The sequence below is a fragment of the Trachypithecus francoisi genome, unplaced genomic scaffold, assembly GCF_009764315.1.
Source record: "Trachypithecus francoisi isolate TF-2019V2 unplaced genomic scaffold, Tfra_2.0 Lachesis_group5, whole genome shotgun sequence".
NCBI classification, from domain to species: Eukaryota; Metazoa; Chordata; class Mammalia; order Primates; family Cercopithecidae; genus Trachypithecus; species Trachypithecus francoisi.
The window spans coordinates 59,166,401-59,193,575 of NW_022681470.1; the positions used below are offsets into that span (position 1 = coordinate 59,166,401).

The window sequence follows — 27,175 nt, forward strand, 5'->3', positions numbered from 1 at the left end:
TACTGGATGCCAGTCACCATAGGTCTTGTCTCTTAGCACAGTCTGATCAGTTTTCATTTGGACGACTATCAAGGAGATTAGAATAATTCCATACTTGACTCAGAAACTCAGACGGGCGGCCCGGGGCGGTGGCTCATGCTTGTAATCCCAGCACTTTGGGAGGCCAAGGTGGATCACAATGTCAGGAGTTCAAGACCCGCCTGGCCAACATTGCAAAATCCTGTCTCTACTGAAAATACAAAAATTAGCCTAGTGTGGTGGCGCACAACTGTAGTCCCAGCTACTCAGGGAGGCTGAGGCAGGAGGATCGCTTGAACCCGGGATGTAGAGGTTGCAGTGAGCCAAGATCACACCACTGCACTGCAGCCTGGGCAACAGAGTGAGACTCCGTTTAAAAAAATAAAAGAAAAAAAAGAAATTCGGACTGTCTTTGTAAAGTACAGAGTCCAAATTTGGACCCTCATGGGCACCCCAGACTGGAATTCAATTTGTAGTTGAATAAGCCTTTGTCATTCTAGGGTTGCCTCAGTCTGACGCTGTAGCCTCAGGGAGGCTAAAATCATATATTTCTCATGAAGAGAGATGGAGATAGGAACAAGTGAGGGGAGGAGGATAGGCTGAGCAATTTACATTCAGACAGAGACAGAAGATGAGCAAGATGACTGTGTGTTCAGTTCCATATAAAATAGTATATTTTGTGTGCTAACTTATATGGTAAAATAAAACTTGTGCTTTTAACCTTTTCTCTTTTATTCTAAATTTATTACTCATTCCTCTCCTAGTTCCACCTTTGAAGTTACTTTTGCCTTACCCTGAATATTGATGAATTCTGCTTAGTGTCAGGACCCATGGCAACATAGGATTCAGAAAATCCTGTTTGCTCCTTTATTACTGTGCATCTAGAATAGTCATCTGTCCTGAACCATTTTAGTAGCTTACCTCTTCAAATGGCTTAATATGTTGCATCAGACTATGTTGGACCTCAAAGCCATATTGGGAAATTGAGCTTTGTGTGTGTGTGTTTTTGTTTTTGAAAGTATAGATAAAAATGACTTTCATTTGTTTCACAGAATTTCTTCCCTATTCTTCTTCTTTTTTTTTTTTTTTTGGTGACAGGATCGTGCTCTGTTACCCAGACTGGAGTGTGGTAGTATGACCATGGATCACTGCAGCTGCAACCTCTCAGACTCAAGTGATCCTCCTACCTCAGCCTCCCTAGTAACTGGGACTATAGGCACACCCCATCATACCCAGCTAATTTTTAAATTTTTTTTTTTTTTTTTTTGAGACGGAGTCTCGCTCTGTCGCCCGGGCTGGAGTGCAGTGGCCGGATCTCAGCTCACTGCAAGCTCCGCCTCCCGGGTTCACGCCATTCTCCTGCCTCAGCCTCCCGAGTAGCTGAAACTACAGGCGCCTGCCACCTCGCCCGGCTAGTTTTTTTATATCTTTTAGTAGAGACGGGGTTTCACTGTGTTAGCCAGGATGGTCTTGATCTCCTGACCTCGTGATCCGCCCGTCTCGGCCTCCCAAAGTACTGGGATTACAGGCTTGAGCCACCGCGCCCGGCCCTAAAATTTTTTGTAGACAAGGGAGTCTCAGTGTTGCCAGGGCTGATTTTGAGCTGTTGGGCTAAAACAATCCTCCCCCCTTGGCCTCCAAAAGTGCTCGGATTACAAGTGGGAGCCACCACACCTGGCCTCTCCCCAATTCTTAAACTCCTGCTGAATGACTATATATCACCATTTGGGCTTTTAGAATCATCTTCTCTGTGAGTATTTTGAAATAAGCAACCTGTTAATACATGTGGATTAAGCACAGTTCTGCCAAAGGTAAGGAGTTGGACCAGTCATGTTGGTAACAAAAAACTAAGTTGTTTATTTTTTTCTTTTTAAATATTTTAAAATTAAGATACATTTTATATACAATAAAATTTCCTCTTTGTAGTGTAGCACCCTATGAGTTTTGACAAATGCATACAGTTGTGGAACCACCACTGTAATCAAAATGTAGAACATTACCATACCCTCAAGATTTTTTGGGCTCCTTGGTAGACAGCTCCTCCTACCCTCAGCCCATGACAGTCATTAATCAGTTATTTTGTCCCTATAAACACAATAGATGGAGGCTGAGGCAAGAGGACCACTTGAGCTCAGGAGTTTGAGACCAGCCTGGGCAACAATAGCAAAACCCTGTCTTTACAAAAAAATAAAATTAGCCAGGCACGTTGGTGCATGTCTGTAGTTGCAGCTATTTGGGAGGCTGAGGCAGGAGGATAGGTTGAGTCCATGAACTGGAGTTGCAGTGAGCCATGATCATGCCAGTGCATTCCAGCCTGGACGACAGAGCGAGACCCTGTCTCTAAACAAACAAGAGCCACCATGCTGGGCCTAGAGTAAAGTTTTTGATATTTGAATAATATGCCATTAATTACATGTGTCCAGTATATTTTTCTCTTTAGAGGTTTTCTTAGATTCTTAATTAACAGCTAATATTGAACATCTAAATGGTAGATTGTAAGCCTGTACTAGAATATATATGTGGTATAATTTCTGCCCTCAAGGAACTAACAGTCAGGTTTGGAGACAGATAAATAAAAAAATGATTCCTTTTAGAGTTCCAAATTCTATGATGCCCTGGAAAGGATGTGTTCCTAAGTGGGAGGACAAAGGAAGGCAGTCCAGGATGATAGAGCAGCATGGGCGAATAAATAGGAATGAGTGTGGTATGTAGGCGGAGGACACTAGGAAATCCTAATGGATGTGTTTGAAGGGTTAGAGATGAGAGAGAATCGGGGTGACATCCTAGAGGGCTTTGAACATCAAACATCAGGCCAAGGAGGCTTGATGGACTCCTTAGTAGAGAATTTTTGTGGATTTGAGCAGGGTCATTACCCAACCAAAGCAGTATTTTGGGATTCTGAAGTGGCACTTGGATTTCTGAATGAATGGAGAGACAGAGTTGAGAGAACCAGCTGAGTGAATGGAGATGAGAAAAAAGTGTAGCACAGTTCTAGCTTATGAGTATGAAATAATTGTGTTATTCAGGTAGAAATAGTATTCAGTCAACGGTTAGAGTGAGGTACTCTGAAGACGTACAAGTAGAAATCTCCTATAAGTGCTGGGCATGGTGGCCCATGTCTGTAATCCCAGCACTTTGGGAGCCCAAGGTGGGAGGATTGCTGGAGACCAGGAGTTTGAGACCAGCCTGAGCAATGTGGTGAGACCCTATCTCTCCTACCCCCCCAAAAAAGTAGCCAGGTATGGTGGTGCACACATGTGGTCCCGGTTACATAGGAGGCTGAGGTGGGAGGATCACTTGAGCCCAGGAGTTGAAGCTGCAGTGAGCTGTGTTCATACCACTGCACTCCAGCCTGGGTGACAAAGCAAGAGTGTGTCTCAAATAAATAAATAAGTAAGTAAATAGGCATCTATGTGACTCAAGGCTAGTCACTTTCCTATCTAGGCTTCAATTTTCTCATATTTGAGACAAGAGACTTGATTTTAGCATGAAGGTGAGAGTTGAAGTAGTGAGTGTGAAAGAGGAAGGGGAGAAAATATATAGAGAAGAGCAGAAAACACAAATAGCTGGTAGGCAGAGAATGCAGAAATTCAAGTTAGAGCCGTTGGAAGATGTGGTAGGATGACTAATGGTGCCCCAAAGATGTCTAAGTCCTAATCCCCAGAACATGTAAATATGTTACCTTACATGGTAAAAGAGACTTTGGAGATGTGATTAATTTAAGGATCTTGAGATAAGGAGATTAGCCTGGATTATCCAGGTGAGCCCAACATAATCACAAGCATCCATGTAAGAGGGAGGCAAGAGAGCAGAATTAGAATAGGAGATGTGATGAAGGAAGCAGGAGATTGGAGGGATTCCAGGAAGGGTCTGTGAGCCAAGGAATGCAGGTGGACCCTAGAAGCTGAAAAAGGCAAGGAAGTGGATTCTTCTCTTAGAGCCTCCGCATAAAGAACCAGCCCTGCCAGCAATTTGACAACTCAGCCCAATGAGACTGATTTCAGACTTCCTTTTTTTTTTTTTTTTTTTTTTTTTGAGACTGAATTTTGCTCTTGACCCCCAGGCTGGAGTGCAACGGCATAATCTTGGTTCACTGCAACCTCCTCCTCCCAGGTTCAAGCGATTCTCCTGCCTCAGCCTCCTGAGTAGCTGGGATTACAGGTGCTCACCACCATGACCAGCTAATTTTTGTATTTTTAGTAGAGACAGGGTTTTGCCCTGTTGGCCAGCCTGGTCTCAAACTCCTGACCTCAGGTGATCCACCCGCCTTGGCCTCCCAAAGTGGTGGGATTACAGGTGTGAGCCACTGCATCTGGCCATGATTTCAGACTTCTGACCTCCAGAATGCTATGATAATATATTTGTGTTGTTTTAAGCAACTAAGTTTATGGTAATTTGTTACAGCAGCAATAGGAAACTGATACAGAGAAGAACTGACAAACAGTGATATTGAGGTATTTCAAGGAATGGATGGTAAATAGTGTAAAAGGAAATTGAGGAGAAGGCCTGTAAAAAGACTGTTGGATTTGGTCATTTAAACTTTGAAAGAGCACTTTTAGTGGATATATTTTTGAAGACTTTTGTGGAGGTTATATGCAGTTTTTTTGCATTAAGGATAACTTGTCTTTCTGTTGACTTTGGGTGAAAAAATATAGATTGTCCATCAATATAATTGTAATTTAAATGAGGGCCCAAAATATATGACAAATCACTTTAAAAGCTGAATTCTGGCTAGTTCAGGTGGTTTCATTATTCATGAGTTAAGAATATTTTAGGATATTAAACCTGACAGTAGGGGCAAGAAGGTTATGTCCCTATTACTGATGGCTGATTATCTAGTTTATTTTACTTCTCAGTCTAGTTTGGCCCATTTCCCACTCATTAGCACTTTCACTGGAAGGCAGCCTTGGGGGAACAGTGATAGGGAGGTTAGTACCAATAAATAGTTTCTTCTGCCATTCTCTTACTTTTATTTATTGAGTGTCTACTGTGTATCTGATTCTGTGCTTCTTGTTACTTTTGCTTAGCAGTAGATACAATTTAGAAACTAAATTGAATTTTGGGAATGGCCTCCAGAATAGTTGGTTACTATTATAACTTATAATAGGAAATCAGCTACATAGCGATTTCTGTTCTAGCATCCTGGCTCTTGAGGAGTGTCAGGGGAGTACTATATTTATCAGTATTTGAGACTATTTTATGCTTATGGAGGAGAATTACATATATATCTACTGTAAGATGGTGAGAGATGGCGGATGTCTAATAAATCTTTAATGGTTCAACATAGTAATAATAAATCCAGATTAAGATCTTGGCCCTGAATGTCATATAGGACAAGGAATTGAAGCCTCATTTGGATTGCTAATTGAATGCTTGCCCAATTTGTTGAATTTGTTTTTGTCTGTGAATATGTTGGGGTTTTTCCTGCTTTTGAAGGGTAACTTAAAAAATTGTTTCTTAAACTTCTGATCTTAGATTGTAACCAGTTTGAGTAAAATTTGGGAGCTTAAAGTTTTTTTTTTTGTTTTTTTTTTTGAGACGGAGTCTCGCTCTGTCGCCCAGGCTGGAGTGCAGTGGCCGGATCTCAGCTCACTGCAAGCTCCGCCTCCCGGGTTCACGCCATTCTCCCGCCTCAGCCTCCGAGTAGCTGGGACTACAGGCGCCCGCCACCGCGCCCGGCTAGTTTTTTGTATTTTTAGTAGAGACGGGGTTTCACCGTATTAGCCAGGAGGGTCTCGATCTCCTGACCTCGTGATCCGCCCGCCTCGGCCTCCCAAAGTGCTGGGATTACAGGCTTGAGCCACCGCGCCCGGCCGGGAGCTTAAAGTTTTATCAGGCATGCAGAGTTTATGTTTGTTTCATGAAGCAGTTCAATTGAAAAACTGAAGCTTTGGCTGGGCGCGGTGGCTCACACCTGTAATCCCAGCACTTTGGGAGGCCAAGGCAGGCAGATCTTGGGGTCAGGAGATTGAGACCATCCTGGCTAACACAGTGAAACTCTGTCTCTACAAAATATACAAGAAATTAGCCAGGCGTGGTCACACGCGCTTGTAGTGCCAGCTACTCGGGAAGCTGAGGCAGGAGAATCGCTTGAACCCAGGAGGCGGAGGTTGCAGTGAGCTGAGATGGCACCACTGCACTCCAGCCTGGGTGACAGAGCGAGACTATGTCTCAAAAAAAAAAAAAAAAAGTAAAAGAAAAGCTGAAGCTTTAGTTTTCAGAATTAGAAATTGACTTGCATGTGGTTTTTAATGAAATATTCTACTTCATTGTAGTTATGGAATAGGTTTATACAAAAATTTAGAAATTATTTTATATTTAGTATACTTAAATGTTATAATACAGTGTTAATCTGTTAGAATATTAATCTAATGCAAATTTGGGGAACTATTTTTTGGTGCCATGCTCTAAATATTCATGATATATCTGGCATGATATATATATCTGGCTTTTCTGTATGACTTATTGGTCTAGTGACTCTCTTTTTTAAGCGTTTTATTGTGGAATATTTCAAAATAGAAGATACAAAAGTAGAGAGAATGGTATAATGAATTCTCAAAAGTGATAAACTTATGGCCAATCTTATTTCATTTATAGATCCTCATCTCCAGTATACTGGATTATTTTATAGCCAATCATAGATATCACATACTTTTTTTTTTTTTCTTTTGAGATGGAATTTCACTCTTGTTGCCCAGGCTGGAGTGTAATGGTGCGATCTTGGCCCACTGCAACCTCCACCTCCTGGGGTGTCTCAGCCTCCCAAGTAGCTGAGATTAGAAGCATGTGCCCCCATGCCTGGCTAATTTTGTATTTTTAGTAGAGACAGGATTTCACATGTTGGCCAGACTGGTCTTGAAGGAACTCCTGACCTCAGGTGATCCATCCACCTCACCCTCCCAAAGTGTTGGGATTATAGTCATGCGCCACCGTGCCCAGCTTATATTGTATTTGTAAATATTTCAATATATATCTCTAGAACATAGAACTTTAAATTAAAAAAATCGGCTGGGCGTGGTGGCTCATGCCTGTAATCCTAGCACTTTGGGAGGTCAAGGCGGGTGAATCACCTGAGGTCAGGAGTTCGAGACCAGCCTAGCCGACATGGTGAAACCCCATCTCCACTAAAAATACAAAAAATTAGCCAGGCGTGGTGGTGCGTGCCTGTAATCCCAGCTACTTGGGAGGCTAAGGCAGGAGAATCACTTGAACTGGGGAGGCAGAAGTTGCAGTGAGCTGAGATTGCCCCACTGCACTCCAGCCTGGGTGACAGAGCGAGACTCTGTCTCAAACAAAAACAAAAATAACAAAAATTTCATTAGCATACCTAAAAGTCAAAATCTTGTTTCTTAAAATTTTATTTTAGTAATGTTTAAATTTCCGTGATTGTTCACAAGTGTGTGTGTGTGTGTGTGTTTTAACAGTTGGTTTATTCAAGTCATGATTCAAATAAGGTCTGTTTTGATTGATATGTATTTTAATCTATGGTTTTCTCCTCATTTTTTCTCTTACCTTATTTGTTGAAAAACTGGGTTGTTTGTACTTTTAGAGTTTCTCTACAACCTAGACTTTTCTGACTGCTTGCTTGTGATGTTAATGTGTTCTTTTGTCCCACGTGTTTTCCATAAACTAGTAATTAGAGATTAGATCTGATGATTAAGGTTCAATTTTTTTTGGTAAGAGTACATCTTAAGTGGTGGTATGTACTTCCATGAGAAGGCAATTAATGTCAGGTTATCTCTCTTTGTGATTTAGTGGCCTTTGATGGCCTGCAAAAATTTTCAAGTTTCAAGCCAGTCTTGACTAGACCTGAATTCAATTAATTAGTTAATTATTCTAGTTATCATCACATCACAAGAAGCTCCTTGTATTGAGCTTCTAATTGGGTTACCAGTGATCAGCTTAAAAAATGTAAATTGGCTGGGTGCAGTGGCTCACACCTGTAATCACAGCACTTTGGGAGGCTGAGGTGGGAGGATCACCTGAGATCAGGTGTTCGAGACCAGTCTGGCAAACATGGTGAAACCCTGTCTCTACTAAAAATACAAAATTTAGCTGGACCTGGTGGTGGACACCTGTAATCCCAGCTACTCGGGAGGCTGAGGCAGGAGAATCGCTTGTACCCGGGAGGTGGAGGTTGCAGTGTGCCAAGATTGCGCCATTGCATTCCAGCTTGGGCAACAAGAGTGAAACTGTCTCAAAAAAAAGGTAAATTGTGAATAAAATGGTTAACATGAGTTTAGTGTATTGACTGTTGCAAGGCTTGACAAGGTGCCCAATGTTGAGATTAGTAGTACCCTTCATATGTAAATTTTTTCAGTGATTGGCAATGGAGTAAACTTTTTCTGCTGTCATTTCATATCTTTACCATTAACTCTTAACCGAAGTTCCCTGTATTAGTCTGTTTTTGTTGCTATAAAGGAATGCCTGAGACTGGGTAATTTATAAAGAAAAGAGGTTTAATTGGCTCACAGTACTGCAGGCTATACAGGAAGCATGAAGCCAGCATCTGCCCCTGGTGAGGGCCTCGGGAAGCTTACAATCATTGCAAAAGGCAAAGGGAGAGCAGGTGCATCACATGGTGAGAGCAGGAGAAAGAGAGAGAGGTGGGAGGTACCATACACTTTTAAACAATCAGCTCTCATATGAATTAGCAGAGTAATAACTCACCCATTGCCATGGAAAGGATCCCAAGCCATTTATGAGGGATCTGCTCTTGTAACCCACACATTTCCCATGAGGCCCCACTTCCAACATTGGGGATCACATTTCAACATGAAATTCAGAGGGAACAAATATCCAAAGCATATTATTCCCTTTATTTTGAAATATTGTTCAGAATTCCAGTTCAGTAATATGGTTTCTTATTCCCTGAGACAACTGCCAACTCTTGAGGTCCATTATGAAATAAAACTTCAAAGGGAAGGCTCCAAAGAAAACTAAAAAAAAAAAGAGAATAACTTGGTGATGTAAGGAGAAGAAAGAGACCGCTTTATAGGAAAGAAGATAGGAAGAGTGTCCATTATAACTACATCAGTTTTGGGCAGTCAACTGTGGGCAAATGATGTGCTTGTCTTAGAAAATGGAAGTGACATTGGGCATTCATATGGAGATTGGGTTGGTTGGCTGTTGTGCTCTTTGAGGTCTAAGAGAAATTGGCTTTTCTAATTGAATGTGAATTTCACAGTGGGATGTATGGTTTTATGAACTGTTGTGTTTATATGCAGGCATTTCAGGTGAGGCAGGTTGCTTTTTTTTTTTTTTTTTTTCCTGCTTCTTGGCAACATTTTTACCAGGTTCCTTTTTTTAGTTAGTGATTTTTATTTTTTTAAAAGTTGGTTGGTCTGGCAATGAAATGTGACTTTAATATGCCAAAACAGATTGTGTTTGGATCCTGTGGATGCAGCTTCACTGTTTTATAATTATGCCTCTTGTATTGATTTTCCTCCCTGTATTTAAATTGTTCGTCCTTGACAGTAAATAGCATGAAAAATGAGGTCAAAAGAATAACTCACCTCACTATAAATCACTAGGGGTAATGGAAAGTGATTCTGAAGGATGACCAAGATTCCTTCTATCTGTTGAGAATCATTTCACCTGTTGAAGAGTTCCTACAGCACAAGGACTCTAGTGAGGAGCCGCATCCATTCATACTTCACAATTGCCATACAGGGCTAGTATTAGGAGAATTTGACTGCTAGAACTCTAAGTGCTTAACAGGTATTTTTTAAAGCAGGCAACATCTTTATGATTGGCACCAGTTTTCAGTTGAGAATGGAGACTGCCTTACTTCAGCTCTGTGTGTGTATAGCCACTTCATGACAGAATCACCAAGACCCAAGGGGTTTTTTTTTTTTGTAATAAGGAAATAACTTTGAAAAATTATAATTATAAATTTAATCTTTCTGCTCATTACCTAACTTATTGCAAAATTATCTTCATTTTTCTTAATATCCAGAGAAATGTTCTGTCCTGTCTCTGTAATGTACTTCTGTAGTTTGAATGTTTATTTTTTTATGTTTGAGACAGAGTTTCCCTCTGTTACCCAGGCTGGAATGCAATGGCACGATCTCAGCTCATTGCAACTTCTGCCTACTGAGCTCAGGCGATTCTTGTGCCTCAGCCTCCTGAGTAGCTGGGACTACAGGCATGCACATCATGCCCGGCCGATTTTTGTATTTTTAGTAGAGATGGGCTTTTGCCATGTTGGTCAGGCTGGTCTCAAACTCCTGGCCTCAAGTGATCCACCCATCTTGGCCTCCCGAAGCACTGGAATTGCAGGCGTGAGCCACCATGTCCAGTGTGTAGTTTGAATCTTTAAACAGTCAAATGATCTCTTATTAATTTTGGGGGCACATTTGTATTGAGTACTTTCTGGATGCCAGATGCTGTTGTATACTGGGATACAAAGATGGCATACAACTGTGTCTTGCTCTCAGGCATCCCACAGTTACTGACAAACTCATAATCTTAAAGATATATTCTGGTCTATATTGCTTGTACTTCATGTTGATTCCATTTCCTATTAATCTGTTCATAGTAAAAGTGGAGAAAAGGGTATTGATCATTATCTACACATTTACCTTTGTGTATTTTAAGATAATCAAGACCTTGTCATTAGCCTTCTCTAATCAGGATAAACATGTCTATTCTTTAATTTAATTTCCAAATCATTAATCGTTTTGTCTATCTCTCCTGTGAATTTCTAGTTCCTTTTGGGTCCACTGGCTCTGTGAGAAGAGACAGTAATGTCTTCAGCTCTGCGGACCACCACTAGGGTGAAAGAGTATTATAGGACCACTTGAAAGTACAGAGTTGCAGGACTGTCATTATGCATTTGTTTTATGAGAAGATTATGAAGTTCCAGGATATTATAGCAAAAAGAACATTAGAGGACAACATTTGGCCCACCTGTGCCATTTTATTTTATTCTATTTATTTATTTAGAGACAGAGTCTCCCTCTGTTTGTTGCCCAGGCTGGAGTTCAGTGGTGCGATCTTGGCTCACTGCAGCCTCCGCCTTGAGGGTTCAAGTGATTCTCCTGCCTCAGCCTACCTAGTTGCTGGGACTACAGGCACACGCCACCATGCGTAGCTAATTTTTGAATTTTTAGTAGAGACAGGTTTTAGCATATTGGCCAGGCTGGTCTCGAACTCCTGTCATCAAGTGATATGCCTGCCTTGGCCTCCCAAAGTGCTGGGATTACAGGTGTGAGCCACTGTGCCTGGCCCATTTTATTAATACAAATGAGAAATATGAGGCCTAGAAAAAAGCTAAAGGAATACCTTAAGCATGGTACAGAAATAAGATATAATGAAATGTTCTATTTATCAAATTTCTGCTTGATATTCTTTTCTATCTATGGAAATGTAGTTATTTGCAAATTATTAGTACTTTGAGAAGAAGCAAAATGTGCTGTAAATTCTTGTGAAGAACTTTTGAAGAAGGATGATGCCTTATAGTTTTATTCCTCTTTCAAAAATGTCAAATTAATAGAAACATCGGGGTAATTATTCGTGTTCCAAGATAATTAATCTAAGGATTCTATTAAGAATTGGTTTTACATTTGGCTTATTCATCTCTATATCTATCTATTACTAAGCAACATGATAACATTGCAGGATCTTACTCTGTTACCCAGGTGAGAGTGCAGTGGTTCAATCATGGCTCACTACAGCCTTGACTTCCTGGGCTCACGCATTCCTCCTGCCTCATTTTTTAGTTTTTTGTAGTGATGTGGTCTCACTGTGTTGCCCAGGCAGGTCTTGAACTCCTGGGCTCAAGCAGTCCTTCTGCCTCAGCCTTCCAAAATGCTGAGATTACAGGCATGAGCCACCATGCCCGGCCAGCAAAATTTTTTAAAACAGAAAACAATTAGTACAAATACCGCCCTAACATATTAACTGTTTTTTTCTCTTTGTTCTTCCTCAGGCTATCTTAGCTTTTGCAAATATTTTAACATAGTTGAACTCATGGTATGTTAAAATTACTATAAGTACTGTGGCCAGGTTTAGTGGCTCATGCTTGTAATTCCAGCACCTTGGGATGCCAAGGCAAGAGGATCACTTGAGGCCAGAAGTTTGAGACCAGCCTGGGCATTTTTAGACATAGGGAAATCCTATGTCTAAAAAAAAAGCCAAGTGTGGTCGCCCGTAGTTGTGGCTACTGAGGAGGCTGAAGCAGGAAGATTGCTTGTGCCCCGGGGGGTTGAGCCAAGATTGCACCACTGCATTCCAGACTGGGCAACAGAGTGAGACAGTCTCTAAAAAAGAAAAAAAAAAAAAAGTAATGTTTACTGAGTGCTGCTTTATACCAAGTGTTGCTGTGCATTTTGCTTTTTAAAAATTATCTTTACATCAACAGCTCTACCAAATAGGTGGTTTATTCCATTTAATGATGAGGAAGAAGAATCAAAGAAGGTAATTTGTCCTAACCTAGGGATCACAGGTCATGCTGGTATTTAAACTCACATCTGTCTGACTCAGAAGCTTTTAGTCTTCTACCTAGGTTGTGCTGGTTTTCTGAAATCCTGGCTTACCTCTCCATTTAGACCTCTTTATTTTTTTTAAAAGCCTCTTAGCACCTGTAATGCCAGCACTTTGGGAGGCTGAGGTGGGCAGATTGCTTGATCTTAGGAGTTCAAGACTAGCCTGAGCAATATAGCAAAACCCCATCTCTACAAAAATACAAAAATTAGCTGGGCATGGTGGCATACGTCTGTAGTCTCAGCTACTCAGGAGTCTGAGGCAGGAGGATCACCTGAGCCTGGGAGTTTGGGGCTGCAATGAACTGTGACTGCACCACCGCACTCCAGCCTGGGTGACCGAGCAAGACCCTGTCCCCGCGCCCCCGCCTCCCCCAAAAGATCTCTTAGAAACGTAGTTTTTTAGAGGTAGAATTCTTTTAGCATTCCATTGCTACTGAGATTTTTATATTATCAGAATTCTGCACCTACTCAGTGTGAAGTAATAGCTAAAGCATTGCTTTCCTACCTCCTTCATGTCATGGTATACACAGAAAATGACATTTGTATAACACCCCGGTAAACTGGAGGATATTTGCAAATTTGATACAAAAATTCATTGTTGCTGGGTTTGGTGGCTCATGCCTGTAATCCCAGCACTTTGGGAGGCTGAGGTGGGCAGATCACTTGAGGTCAGGAGTCCGAGACCAGCCTGGCCAACATGGCGAAACTCTGTCTCTACTAAAAATACAAAAATTAGCCAAGCATGGTGACACATGCTTGTAATTCCAGCTACTTGGGAGGCTGAGGCAGGAGAATTGCTTGACCTGGGAGGTGGAGGTTGCAGTGGGCCAAGAACACACCACTGCACTCCAGCCTGGGAGACAGTGAGACTCTGTCTCAAAAAAAAAAAAAAATCAGTTGTATTTTCTTAATACAGTAATGATAAGAAAATGCATTAAAAATCAGACATTGACAGCACGCTGCCACGCCGACGCTGACCCCGCTCTGCACGTCAGCCAGCCTGCGCCCACCGTGGCCACAGTTCAGCAGCTGGAAGGAAGATGGCGCCTGGTGGATAGCAAAGGCTTTGATGAATACATGAAGGAGCTAGGAGTGGGAATAGCTTTGCGAAAAATGGGTTCAATGGCCAAGCCAGACTGTATCATCATTTGTGATGGCAAAAACCTCACCATAAAAACTGAGAGCACTTTGAAAACAACACAGTTTTCTTGTACTCTGGGAGAGAAATTTGAAGAAACCACAGCTGATGGCAGAAAAACTCAGACTGTCTGCAACTTTACAGATGGTGCATTGGTTCAGCATCAGGAGTGGGATGGGAAGGAAAGCACAATAACAAGAAAATTGAAAGATGGGAAATTAGTGGTGGACTGTGTCATGAACAATGTCACCAGTACTCGGATCTATGAAAAAAAAAAAGAAAAGTAGAATAAAAATTCCATCATCACTTTGGACAGGAATTAACTAAAAGAATGACCAAGCTCAGTTCAATGAGCAAATCTCCATACTGTTTCTTTTTTTTTTTTTATTACTGTGTTCAATTATCTTTATCACAAACATTTTACATGTAGCTATTTCAAAGTGTGTTGGATTAGTTAGGATCAGCCCTTGGTTAATAAAGAAATGTGTTTGTGCTTAAAAAAAAAAAAATCAGACATTGAGCAATAGAATAAAAATATATGAATATTAAATAAATAAAGAACAACCAAGAAACTACAAAATTATGTTTTATTTAGGAACAACTAATAATACCATATGTATTAGTAATGATGATATTGATTATAATGCTATTAATGACAAATATACATACAGAAATTATGGGGCGATTAGAGCAAATTAAATAGAAAACGTCATTTACATATGCGTGCAAAACGTAGAACCTCACTGATGTTAAACAATGTAGACTAAAATAAAAATATAGGCTAAAATGATTCAACAGGAAGATCAAGAGAAGGGGCTATTTCATGGAGTCACTGTACTGTGCCATGTGCATAGTTTTATGCACCAAAACTATGGAACATAAGTGGTTCCACATAGTGAAGTCATGTTTATAGTTTTCTGTATCAAAATTATAATTAGGAAGTTTATGTAGAGAACCATATGAATCAAATATAACTTTACCCATCCTGAATTTTTAGTTGGTTGCAAAACATTTTTAATACAATACAAAATTTTATTCAGAAGATCTTTATATTACACTACTTGTAAGACATTTTAGAACAATAAATGATTGGGAAGTTCTGATATAAAGCCTTTTAGCTCTAACATATTGATAGTATGCATTCAGTAAATATTGAGTATTGTTATGTTGAGTTAGTAAAGCAAAGTGGTTAAGATTATGAGCTTTGGAATCAGACATACTTGGTTTCTAATCCTGGTTTTGCTACTTACATAAGCTTTACGTAAGCTGTCTGTGCACAGTGCCTTATTCTTGGTAGGCATTTAGGTGATTTTCTTTCAGACTAAGATGAGGATAAAAATCTTTAGTGAGTCTTCCCATGACCTACCAGACACTGTATGATCTGATCCCCCATTAGCTCTCAGTACTTGTCTTTCCCTTGTTCGACCTATTCCAGTCACATTAGCGTCCTCCTTGTTTCTCAGAAACTCCAGTTGCTAGGAATAGATGCTTAAGGGCCTCGCATCTGTTTTTCCTTCTGCCTGGAATGCTATTCCATCAGATACACACGTCGCTTGCAAATGTCACCTTTGCAGTGAAGCACTTCCAGGCCATTGTATCTAAAAATTTCAGATACACTTTCCTCACTTTCTCATTTTTTAAAATTGAGGTAAATTTTACATATAGTAAAATACATAGAACTTAAATCTACAGTTTGATGGGTTTTGACAATGTATACAACCATGTAACCAATATGGTTTGGATATCTGTCCCCCCAGAATCTCATGTTGAGATGTAATCCCCAATGTTGGAGGTGGGGCCTGGTGGGAAGTATGTGGGTCATAGGGGAGGGTCCCTCGTGGTTTGGTGCTGTTCTCAAGATAGTGAGTGCAGTCTCAGGAGATCCTTTTTTTTTTTTTTTTTTGAGACAGAATTTTGCTCTTGTTGCCCAAGCTGGAGTGCAGTGACGTGATCTCAGCTCACTGCAATTTCCACCTCCTGGGTTCAAGCGATTCTCCTGCCTCAGCTTTCCAAGTAGCTAGGATTATAGGTGCGTGCTACCACATCTGGCTAATTTTTTGTATTTTTAGTAGAAACAGGGTTTCACCATGTTGGCCAGGCTGGTCTTGAACTCCTGACCTCAGGTGATCTGCCTGCCTTGGCCTCCCAAAGTGCTGGGATTACAGGTGTGAGCCACTGCGCCTGGCCGAGATCTGGTCATTTAAAAGTGTGTGGCACTGCCCCCTGCAACCTTGCTCCTATTCTTGGCCTGTGATGTGCTTGCTCCACTTCGTGCTCCACCGTGAGTAAAAGCTCCCTGAGGCCTCCCCAGAAGCCAAGCAGATGTCAGCACCATGCCTTGTGCAGCCTGCAGAACTGTGAAACAATTAAATCTCTTTTCTTTATAAACTAGTCAGCCTCAGGTATTTCTTTATAGCAACACAAAAATAGCCTAATATAGTAACCATCACCCAAATCAAGAAATAGGAGATTTTTGCTTCCTTTTGCAAGTTCTACTCACCACCCCTGCATCTTCCCCCAGGCCACCACTGTTATAATTTCTATCATTCTAGAATAGTTTTGGCTGTTTTTTTTTGTTTTTGTTTTTTTTTTAAGAATATTAACTATTCTTTATTTGATATTATATATAAGCCATATAAAATGCCTTTTAATAAGTTAAAAGAATCATTTTATTTTGAGATAAGGTCTCACTCTGTCACACAGGCTGAAGGCAATGGCAGGATCATGGCTCACTGCAACCTTGACCTCCTGGGCTCAAGCCATCCTTCCACCTCAGCCTCCTGAGTAGCTACAACTACAGGAATGCACCACCCTGCCTGGCTATTTTTAATTTTTGTACAGATGAGGTCTCTCTATGTGGTCCAACTTGTGGCCTCAAGCAGTCCTCCCACTTCAGCTGCAACAAAGTACTGTGATTACAGGCATGAACCACCATGCCTAGCCAAGGAACCATTTTAGACACAGAGAATTCTAATTAAATTGGCATAGTTAAGACCAGAAATATAAAGTAGACATCGCTACCTTATGTTCAGGCCTTGCCTTTAAGAGGCATGTGAACACAGAACACAGGTGGGTCTTGCTTGGTTCTGAGACAGTGAAGACATTTCCCCAGTATTTAAATATATTCATATAGCCAGTTATATAAATCTGAATATAAAGCCAATCTCCAATAGGGTTTAAGATGGCATTCACAATCTTTGTGAAAAGTTGAACACTATGAATTAAGTCCAATCATAGTTTTAGAAGGGGGAAACAGTGATACCATTTACTGAATCAGAATTACTATTAAAATAAAAAAAAACTCAAATGTATTCATTTAACCACAAGCTAGTCTTGATTAAATCAGGACTGCTCAACAAAAATAATGGGTTATTCATGATCTGAATTCTGGTATATAAAGAGAGCAATTATTACTCATTATTAGCTTTTCTGAGATAAGCTATCAAGTCTGTCCTTTCTGCCTTCTTCTTAGTGCTGGCAATGGTCATTTTTGTTCCAGGGATGTGCTTCTTGGGATTCTACAAATACTCCATCAGTGTCTTCTCTCCTCAGGTGATGCCTCTGTTCTCATTGGCATCTGTGTGAGAGAATTCGGTGGCCTGACCTGTCTTCTGCATAAAGAGACCATGGAGATTTGTCTCACTCTTGTGCTTGCCTCGCTTTACCATGGTGTGGCACTGGGCACACTTTTTTTTTTTTTTTTTTTTTTGAGACGGAGTCTTGCTCTTTCGCCCGGGCTGGAGTGCAGTGGCCGGATCTCAGCTCACTGCAAGCTCCGCCTCCCGGGTTTTACGCCATTCTCCTGCCTCAGCCTCCCGAGTAGCTGGGACTACAGGCGCCCGCCACCTCGCCCGGCTAGTTTTTTGTATTTTTAGTAGAGACGGGGTTTCACAGTGTTAGCCAGGATGGTCTCGATCTCCTGACCTCGTGATCCGCCCGTCTCGGCCTCCCAAAGTGCTGGGATTACAGGCTTGAGCCACCGCGCCTGGCCTTTTTTTTTTTTTAAGACAAACTCTGGCTCCATCATCCAGGCTGGAGTGCAGTGGCACGATCTTGGCTCACTACAACCTCTGCCTCCTGGGCTCAAGCCATCCTCCCACCTCAGCCACCGGAGTAGCTGGGACTATAGGCACGTACCACCATGCCCGGCTAATTTTTGTATTTTTTATCGAGACAGGGTTTCGCCAAACGGCTGGTCATGAACTTCTGGGTCCAAGCAATCTGCCCACTTCAGCCTCCCAAAGTGCTGGGACTACAGGCATAAACTACCATGCCTGGCCTTGGGCACACTTCTGAACAAAACGCTTCTTGCCTTTCTCAACATCACCCATATTTAATTCTATCTCTCATCACTGGTGCTATGAACTTCCTGTTCAGAAGCCAGACATCCCACTCTTTCAGTTTTAGCTGTTTTAAAAGGAATATAGAATATGTACCTTTTAAAGTTTGGTTTCTTCAACTGAACATAATGTTTTTGAGATTTATTCATTTTTCATGTATCCATAGTTTGTTGTTTTTTGTGGCTGAGTAGTAATCCATTGTGCAAATATTCCAAAACTAGTTTATTCTTCTGATTATTGACATTTGAGTTATTTCCTTTTTTGCTATTATGAATAAAGATGATAAAGATGCTATGAATATTCTACAAATCTTTTTGTAGACATACTAGTTTTATTTCTCTTGGGTAAATACCTGAGAATGAAATTGCTGGGTTATAGAGTATATAAATTTTTTTTTTTTGAGATGGAGTCTCGCTCTGTCGCTAGGCTGGAGTGCAACGGCACCATCTCAGCTCACTGCAACCTCTGCCTCCTGGGTTCAAGTGATTCTCCTGCCTCAGCCTCCCTAGTAGCTGGGATTACAGGAGTCCGCCTCCACACCCAACTAATTTTTTGTATTTTTAGTAGAGGCGAGGTTTCACTATATTGGCCAGGCTGGTCTCGAACTCCTGACCTCAGATGATCCACTTGCCTCAGCCTCCCAAAGTGCTGGGATTACAGGCGTGAGCCACCATGCCCGGCTGAGAATATAAAATTTTAGCTTTATTAGCAACTTGCAGCTTTCTGATGTGGTTGTACCATTTTATACTACCCCTAGCAATGAATTAGAATTCTATTTGCTCCACATCTTTGTTGATATTTGATATTGTCATTCTTTTTGAATACAAGTTCCATTTATTCCACATCTTTTTTTTTTTTTTTGAGATGGAGTCTCACTGTCTCACTCTGTCACTCAGGCTGGAGTACACTGGCTTGATCACAGCTCACTGCAGCCTCAATCTCCCAGGTTCTTACCTTTCTCTCACCTCAGCCTTCCAAATAGTTGGGACTACAGGTGTGCACCACCACACCCAGCTATTTTTTTTTTTTTTTTTTTTTTTTTTTTAGAGACAGGGTCCTGCTATGTTGCTCAGGCTGGTCTCAAACTACTGGGCTCAAGCAATCCTCCCACTTTAGCCTCCCAAAGTGCTGGGATTACAGGCATGAGCCACTGTGTCCAGCCCACATCTTTGTTCATATTTAATATTGTCAGTGCATTTTTTTCCTTTTCTTTTTAATATTAGCCATTGTTTGTATAGTGTTATTTCATTCTGGTTTTAACTTACACTTCCCCAATGACTAGTGATGTTCAGTACCTTTTCACATATTTATTAGTTATTTGGAGTGTGTGTATGTGTGTGTGTGTCTGGTTTAAGTCTTTTGTACATTAAATTTGCTTTTTGCTTTTTGTTATTGATTTGCAGGCATTCTTGATGTTTTCTGGAATAAGTCCTTGGTCAGATAAATATATTATAGCTATTTTCCCCGGTCTATGCCTTGTTTCTTTACGTTCTTGTTTTGTTTTAATAAACTTTTATTTTGAAGTGATTTAAGATTTACAAAATTTGCAAAGATAGTTTAGAGAGTATTCGTATACCCTTCACCCAGCTTTCCCGAATGTTAACATTTTACATAAACATGGTGCATTATTCAAAACAATATTTTGTTGTTGTTGTTATTGTTGATATTCTGAATGCCATTTCCTTCATTATAGTTTCTTTCTTTTTTTTCTTTTTTTGAGACGGAGTATTGCTCTGTCGCCCTATGCACTCTGCTGGAGTGCAGTGGCGCGATCTCAGCGCACTGAAACCTCCACCTCCCAGGTGCAAGTGATTCTCCTGCCTCAGCCTCCCAAGTAGCTGGGATTACAGGCAGGTGCCACCACATCTGGCTAATTTTTGTATTTTTAGTAGAGACGGGGTTTCACCATGTTGGCCGGGCTGGTCTCGAATTCCTGACCTCAGGTGATCCACCCACCTTGGCCTCCCAAAGTGTTTGGATTACAGGCGTGAGCCACTGTGTCCAGCCCCTTCATTGTATTTTCTTTTCTTTTTTTTTTTTTTGAGACAGAGTCTGGCTCTGTCGCCCAGGCTGGAGTGCGGTGGCCGGATCTCAGCTCACTACAAGCTCCGCCTTCCAGTTTTACGCCATTCGCCTGCCTCCGCCTCTCAAGTAGCTGGGACTACAGGCGCCCACCTCGTGGCCCGGCTAGTTTTTTGTATTCTTTAGTAGAGACGGGGTTTCACCGTATTAGCCAGGGTGGTCTCGATCTCCTGACCTTGTGATCCGCCCGTCTCGGCCTCCCAAAGTGCTGGGATTACAGGCTTGAGCCACCGCGCCCGGCCCCCTTCATTATATTTTCTAATCTGTTTTTTCTTATATTAGAAAAGTAATTTTTGGCTGGGCCCAGTGGCTCTTATTTGTAATCTCAGCACTTTGGGAGACTGAAGTGGGTGGACTGCTTGAATCCAGGAATTCAAGACCAGCTTGCGCAACATCTCTAGAAAAAATACAAAAATTAGCTGGGCGTGGTGGTGCATGCGGATAATTCCAGCTACTCAGGAGTCTGAGGAGGGAAGATGGCTTGAGCCTGGGAGGCAGAGGCTGCGGTGAGCTGAGATCAACACTGCACTCCAGCCTGGGCGATAGGGTGAGACCCTGTCTCAAAAAAAAAAAAAAAAGCAATTTCACCTGGACAGGGTGGCTCACACCTGTAATCTCAGCACTTTGGGAGGCTGGGCAACATAGAGAAACCCTGTCTCTGCAAAACAAACAAGCAAACAAACAAAAGAATAGCTGGGCCTGGTGGCACATGCCTGTGGTCCCAGCTACTTGGGATGCTGAGGTAGGAGGACCACTTGGGCCTGGGAATTCAGGTCTGCAGTGAACTGTGATTGTGCCGCTACACTTCAGCCTGGGCAACAGAGTGAGACTCTGTGTCAAAAAAAAAAAAACGAAAAGGAGTTTTTAAAAAGTAGTAGTATTTATTTGATTTTTTTACTGAACTATGTTATTAGTTTTCTCAAACTCTGGATTTTTCAGTTATATATTAGCATCTATTAATCATGATGATAATTTCTTTTTCTTTTTCTTTTTTTTGTAAGATGGAGTCTCGCTCTGTCACCCAGGCTGGAGTGTAGTGGCACTGTCTCGGCTCACTGCAACCTTTGCCTCCCTGGTTCAAGTGATTTTCATGCCTCAACCTCCTGAGTAGCTATGATTACAGGTGCACACCACCATGCCTGGCAGTTTTTTGTGTTTTTGGTAGAGATGGGGTTTCACCATGTTGGCCAGGCTGGTCTCGAACTCCTGACCTCAAGTGATCCTCCCTCCTCAGCCTCCCAACGTGCTGGGATTACAGGTGTGAACCACCGCACCTGGCCACTGATAATTTCTTTTTGTTTTTGCCCCAAAGGTTTAAATATTTAACACTATAAGGTTTTTAATTTTGATGATGTCTAATTTCTCTAATTTTTCAGAGAAAAATTTGAGAATTTTGTTGCTTATACTTTTAGTGTCATATCTAAGAAATTATTGCCTATTCCCAAGTCATAAAGATTTACAGGTATGTTTTCTCTTAGAGTTGTGTAGTTTTAGCTCTTACACTTGGGTCTTTGATACATTTTAAGTTAATTTTTATATATGGTGTGAACTAGGGGTCCAACTTTATTTTGCATGTGGATATCCAGTTGTCCCAGCACCACTGTTGAAAAGATCCCAATGTTTATGCTTGCCTTTTTTTGTTTTCTGGTCTTCAGTTTTAACCAGAACATTTAGAACACTATTAATAATTGTGACAGAGGATGTCTTTTTTTTTTTTTCTTTAATGAGAATGTCTCTAGCGTTTCTACTAGAAATATGGTGTTTAGTTTCCAATAGCTTCTTTGATTAAGAATTTTCTTATTTCTAGTTTATGAAGGTTTAAAAAAATCGCCTTTTTATTGCAAAATTTAACACACAGAAAAGTGTACATAAAACACAAATGTATAACTTAATGAATTTTTATAAAGCAAAGGTTTGAGTTACTACCACTTTGGTCAAGAAATAAAATATTATTTCTAATGGTTTTAAGATCAAGAAAGTATATTAATTTTTTGATACCCTTGATTATAAAACCGTTAGTAACCCTGGGAAATTTAAAAGGATTATTGGGATGATGTCTCACATAGTATGCTTTAAAAGTGACAGTTATCGGCTATAGCTTTAACTGAGGCACTGAGGCTGCCATTATTTTACATTTTCTCCTGAGCTTTATAAATATATATCCAACTGGATTCTTATTATCTTTCCTTGGAGGCTCGCAGGTACCTCAGACTCAACATATTTTATATGAACTGCTTCTCCTCTATTTCCTGTCTCAGTAAAGGGCACCTCCCTCTACCCAGTCATTATGCTAGAAACCTAGGTAACATCTGTGATTCCTTGTTATTTGTTCAGTAATGTTTACCCAGCAGTTACTATGTGCTAGATACCTAAGACTGTGAATATAGTAGGGAATAAAAGAGACATGGACCTCTCATGCTGGTCCTCTCATGAGCTTGTAGTCACCAAATCCTATGGATCATACCTCCTATATATCTATCAAATCCATCTGCTTTCATTTGTCTCTCTTTTTTTTTTTTTTTTAAGATGGAGTCTCGCTCTGTCACCCAGGCTGGAGTGCAGTGGTGCAATCTCAGCTCACTTGCAACCTCTGCCTCCCGGGTTCAAGCAATTCTCCTGCCTCAGCCTCCTGAGTAGCTGGGGCTACAGGTGCATGCCGCCATACCTGGCTAATTTTTTTGTATTTTTAGTAGAGACAGGATTTTACTGTGTTGCCAAGGCTGGTCTCAAACTCCTGAGCCCAAGCAATCTGCCCACCTCTACCTCCCAAAGTGCTAGGATTACAGGCATGAGCCACTGTGCCTGGCCTCATCCACTTTAGTCCAAGTAATTGTCTCTCACCTGGGTTATAGAAAGAGTCTGCTGAATAATTTCCATGCTTCTATTCTACTTTCTCCAACTATTCTCTTTCTTTTTTTTTTTTTTAAGACAGTCTCATTCTGTTGCCCAGGCTGAAGTGCGATGGTACGATCTCGGCTCACTGCACCTCCACCTCCTGGCTTCAAGTAATTCTCCTGCCTCAGCCTCCCAAGTAGCTGGAATTACAGGCATGTGCCACCACACCCGGCTAATTTTTTGTATTTTTAGTAGAGACGGGGGTTTCACCGTGTTGGTCAGGCTGGGTTCGAACTCCTGACCTCAAGTGATCTGCCTGCCTCAGCCTCCCAAAGTGCTAGGATTACACAGGTGTGAGCCACTGCACCCTGCCTCTCCAACTACTTTCTATGCTTCAGCCAGGAAGACCTGAATATTTCACACCTTTCTTAAAATCTTTCAGTGGTTGTCATTGCCCTGTTCTCCAATCTCACTTCTTGTCGTTCCCATATTTTAATTCTACACTTCAACCACACTGATCGTTTTTCACTTTCTCAATTATATCATTTTCTCATCTCCAAGTTTTAATACATTTCCTTCTCCTACTTCCGCAATCCTTATTGTCTCTCTTTGGTTACCAATTTTACAGGTCTCAGGTTCAACATCAGTGCCTCTAAGGAGCCTCCCATGGCATAACCCATACTGTGTTTTCCCTTTATATCTTTTTGTTGTTTTTTTAAGAGATAGGGTCTCACTATGTTGTGCAGTGGTATAATCATAGCTCACTGTAACTTCAAACTCCTGGGCTCAAGGGATCCTCCCAAGAAGATAGGACTACAGGTGTGTGCCACCATGCTCGACTAATTCTTTAATCTTTATTTTGTAGAGACAAGGTCTCATGATATTGCCCAGGCTGGTCTCAAATGCCTGACCTCAAGCAGTCCTCCCACCTCAGACTCCCAAAATGCTGGCATGAGCCATGGCACCCAGCCCCAACTTTGTTTCTTATTGCTTACCTGTCATAACACTTGTCATATAGTCTTACAGTTTAATTTGTCATATATCCTTATGGTCAATACACTTTAGGCTCTGGGAAGGGAGGGACTGTGCCTAACTTATTCACTGTTATTTTAATTGCATCTACCGCAGTATCTGTTAAGTCTTAGGCATTGGGAATAAAGATTTGTTCAATGAATGAACTAAGCAGAGGAAAGGGGTGGTGGCAAGAAAAGAGCAGTGAGGTGTTCCAGTTGATAATTTAATAAGAGTAATCAGAGTTGGAATAATCCAAGTTTGTGCTTCAAACCTTATAACTTCTTTTGCTTAAAAATATTTGATTTTCTTTCTTAATAATTGATTCTTGTTTTAGATTTTTTTTTTTTATTAGTTAAACTTTGGTTGGATAGGGCTTAACAGGGAATTAGCAATTTGATATCATGTTCTTATGTCTTTTAAAGACCAAGAGAACTAGAAGGAGAGCATAAACCAGGATTTTAGATGCTAAAAATATTACAGAATTTAGATCCTTGACCTTCAGGGAGTGTATCAATGTGAGGAGTGCAACTGTTAGGAATAAGTACCTCTGATGTTGAAAGTTCTTGCAAAATTTAGACAATTTGCTGTGTCATAGGTATTGAATCAGCTGAAAGCAAACAAAGTATAAATTGAATGGATGTACAGAAATGTGAGTGGTAGTAAGAATAAAACTAAATTTTAAAAACATAGTTTAGGGATTGGTATGTAAATACAATCTTATATGTAAAGATTGCATCCTTTTGTAAGTTGTATGTGGATTAAATAGTCTTAATCTTTTATTTGATGTAAAAATTACCCTGGAAGTTGTTATCTGTAATAAAGGAATATGGGAAGGATCATTAAAGTTTTTTCAATATAATATAAATATTAAATAATATAATAGGGTAGTGGACCAACCAGAGTTCATCAGAGACTATTTTTTTCAACCTTGTACCTTTTTATTCTTTTTGAATGCTGGGAGGTGAACCTTTTACACCAAGCTTGTCCAACCCATGGCCCCTCAGGCCACATGCGGCCCAGGACGGCTTTGAATGTGACCTAACACAAATTCAAAAACTTTCTTAAAACATTATGAGATTTTTTTGGCTTTTTTGTTTTGTTTGTACTCATCAGCTATCATTAGTATTACTGTGTTTTGTGTGTGGCCCAGGACGATTCTTCCAATGTGGCTCAGGGAAGCCAAAAGATTGGATACCCCTGTTATACCATTTGGTGAGCTAAGACATGGTTACATGAAAACAGTAACAACTAACTGTTTAAGGCGGGATAATTATGGAATGAATACACTGGCTAATTAGATGTTCTGAGAAGATAGAGGTTACTTTCAATTGGGAAAGGCATGGTTCCTGGCAGGCTGGGTATCTCGTAACTGCTTATAAAATAAACAGGTTGAATATTTTGAAGTAGAGTAGTAATGTGAGAAGGGTAGTATTTTAAGTGATTAATTTGATAAGACTGTGTTGAATGGATTGATTGGAGGAAGGAGGGATGAGTTAAGATGCACAGTAGCTTATTAGCCTCTATGGCAGTAGTGAAAGGCATTTAAGAGAACAGTAAAGTAAGATGTGAATAGGCATTTAAGAAAAATAAAGGATGTTGAGACTTACTGGTTATGGGAAGCAGGAGAAAGAAAGGTCAAAGACAATTTTAAGATTTTGAGAATACTGATATTTAACAAATATTTATTTATTTATTTATTTTATTTTATTTTATTTTTTGAGACGGAGTCTCGCTGTGTCACCCAGGCTGGAGTGCAGTGGCCGGATCTCAGCTCACTGCAAGCTCCGCCTCCCGGGTTTACGCCATTCTCCTGCCTCAGCCTCCCGCGTAGCTGGGACTACAGGCGCCCGCCACCTCGCCCGGCTAGTTTTTTGTGTTTTTTAGTAGAGACGGGGTTTCACCGTGTTAGCCAGGATGGTCTCGATCTCCTGACCTCGTGATCTGCCCGTCTCGGCCTCCCAAAGTGCTGGGATTACAGGCTTGAGCCACCGCGCCCGGCCAACGAATATTTATTAAGCATCCATTCTGTGCTAGATGCGGAAGTTAGTTAAGTGCCAGGGGGAAAAAATGGTGAGGAGTGAGGAAGATGGTCCTTTTTCATGTAGCTTTCATTCTGCTCTATGATATGAATGCAAAGGAGGATGGCAAGAAAGGAAGCTGATGTGGAGGCATAGTAGAGCTTAGTTTTAGACACTTATAATTTGTGGTAAGATTGTGAGATACCAAACTGCTAATGTGTGGTGAACTATTAGAATTTAGAAAAAAGTTTAGGGTCAAGGATAGATTTTGAAGTCAGAATCAGCTGGATTCCCAATCTATTAGTCATTACAACTCTCCTTTCATAAGGGCCCTCATCTTCCTTTAGTTTGGGTTCAGTATACTTTGCGTTTTCCCAGTCCTGCTCTCCTAAACTTCATGGTGGCGGGGTGGCTCACGCCTATAATCCCAGCACTTTGGGAGGCCGAGGCAGGTGAATCACTTGAGGCCAGGAGTTCCAGACCAGCCTGGCCAACATGGTGAAACCTCATCTCTACTAGGAAAATAAAAAATTAGCCAGGTGTGGTGGTGCACGGTAATCTCAGCTACTCACGAGAGGCTGAGGCATGAGAATTGCTTGAACCCAGGAGGCGGAAGTTGCAGTGAGCGAAATTGTGCCACTGCACTCCAACCTGGGCAACAGAGCAAGACTCTGTCACACACACACACACACACACACACACACACAAAATTCCTTATTGACTTCATAACAACTATATTGATTTTTGTATTAAAGAAGCAGCACCATAGAGTGTTTAAGAGCACAGACTCTGGGGCCAGACCACCTGGATTTGAATTCTGGTTCTGCTACTTACTAGCTTGGGCAGATATTTAATCTCATTGTGCTTTAGTTTCTTCATAGGTAAAATGAAGATAGAGTTTCAAACTCATACAATTGTTATGAGAAGTAATTGCATTAATGTATAAAAAGTGCTCAGAACACTACCTCACACAAAGTAAGTGCTTACATGTGTTTTTGTTAAATAAAATACTCTTATCCTGGTCTTTATTACCTCCTGCCAATGTTTTAATCATCCCAAGTGGCTCTATTTCTCATTTTCATGCTTCCAATCGCATCTTTACTTTCTTTCCTATTAACCACTATTTCTCAAAAAAAAAAAAAAAAAATGACACACTTTCAGCACTTTCCTCTCCTCTCCACCCCCAGACTATCTTTGTTATCATTCCTCCTTCTTTTACAGGCTAATACCATCCTTTCTGCC

The 27,175-nt window shown here is 40.9% G+C and overlaps 2 protein-coding genes across 2 annotated transcripts in view; both read left to right on the top strand.

Annotated features, from left to right (window-relative positions):
• PPP1R12B (protein phosphatase 1 regulatory subunit 12B) overlaps nt 1–27,175 on the top strand; it is a 243,316-nt gene that overhangs the window by 3,802 nt on the left and 212,339 nt on the right.
• Nucleotides 13,406–14,153, top strand: LOC117075743 (fatty acid-binding protein 5-like). The gene has a single exon (XM_033198364.1). It carries the CDS (start codon nt 13,425–13,427, stop codon nt 13,929–13,931), a length of 507 nt encoding a protein of 168 aa, XP_033054255.1. The 5' UTR covers nt 13,406–13,424; the 3' UTR covers nt 13,932–14,153.

Excerpts from the sequence above, each read along its gene's own strand:
- LOC117075743 (XM_033198364.1), top strand. The coding sequence starts at position 13,425 with ATGATAAGAAAATGCATTAAAAATCAGACATTGACAGCACGCTGCCAC.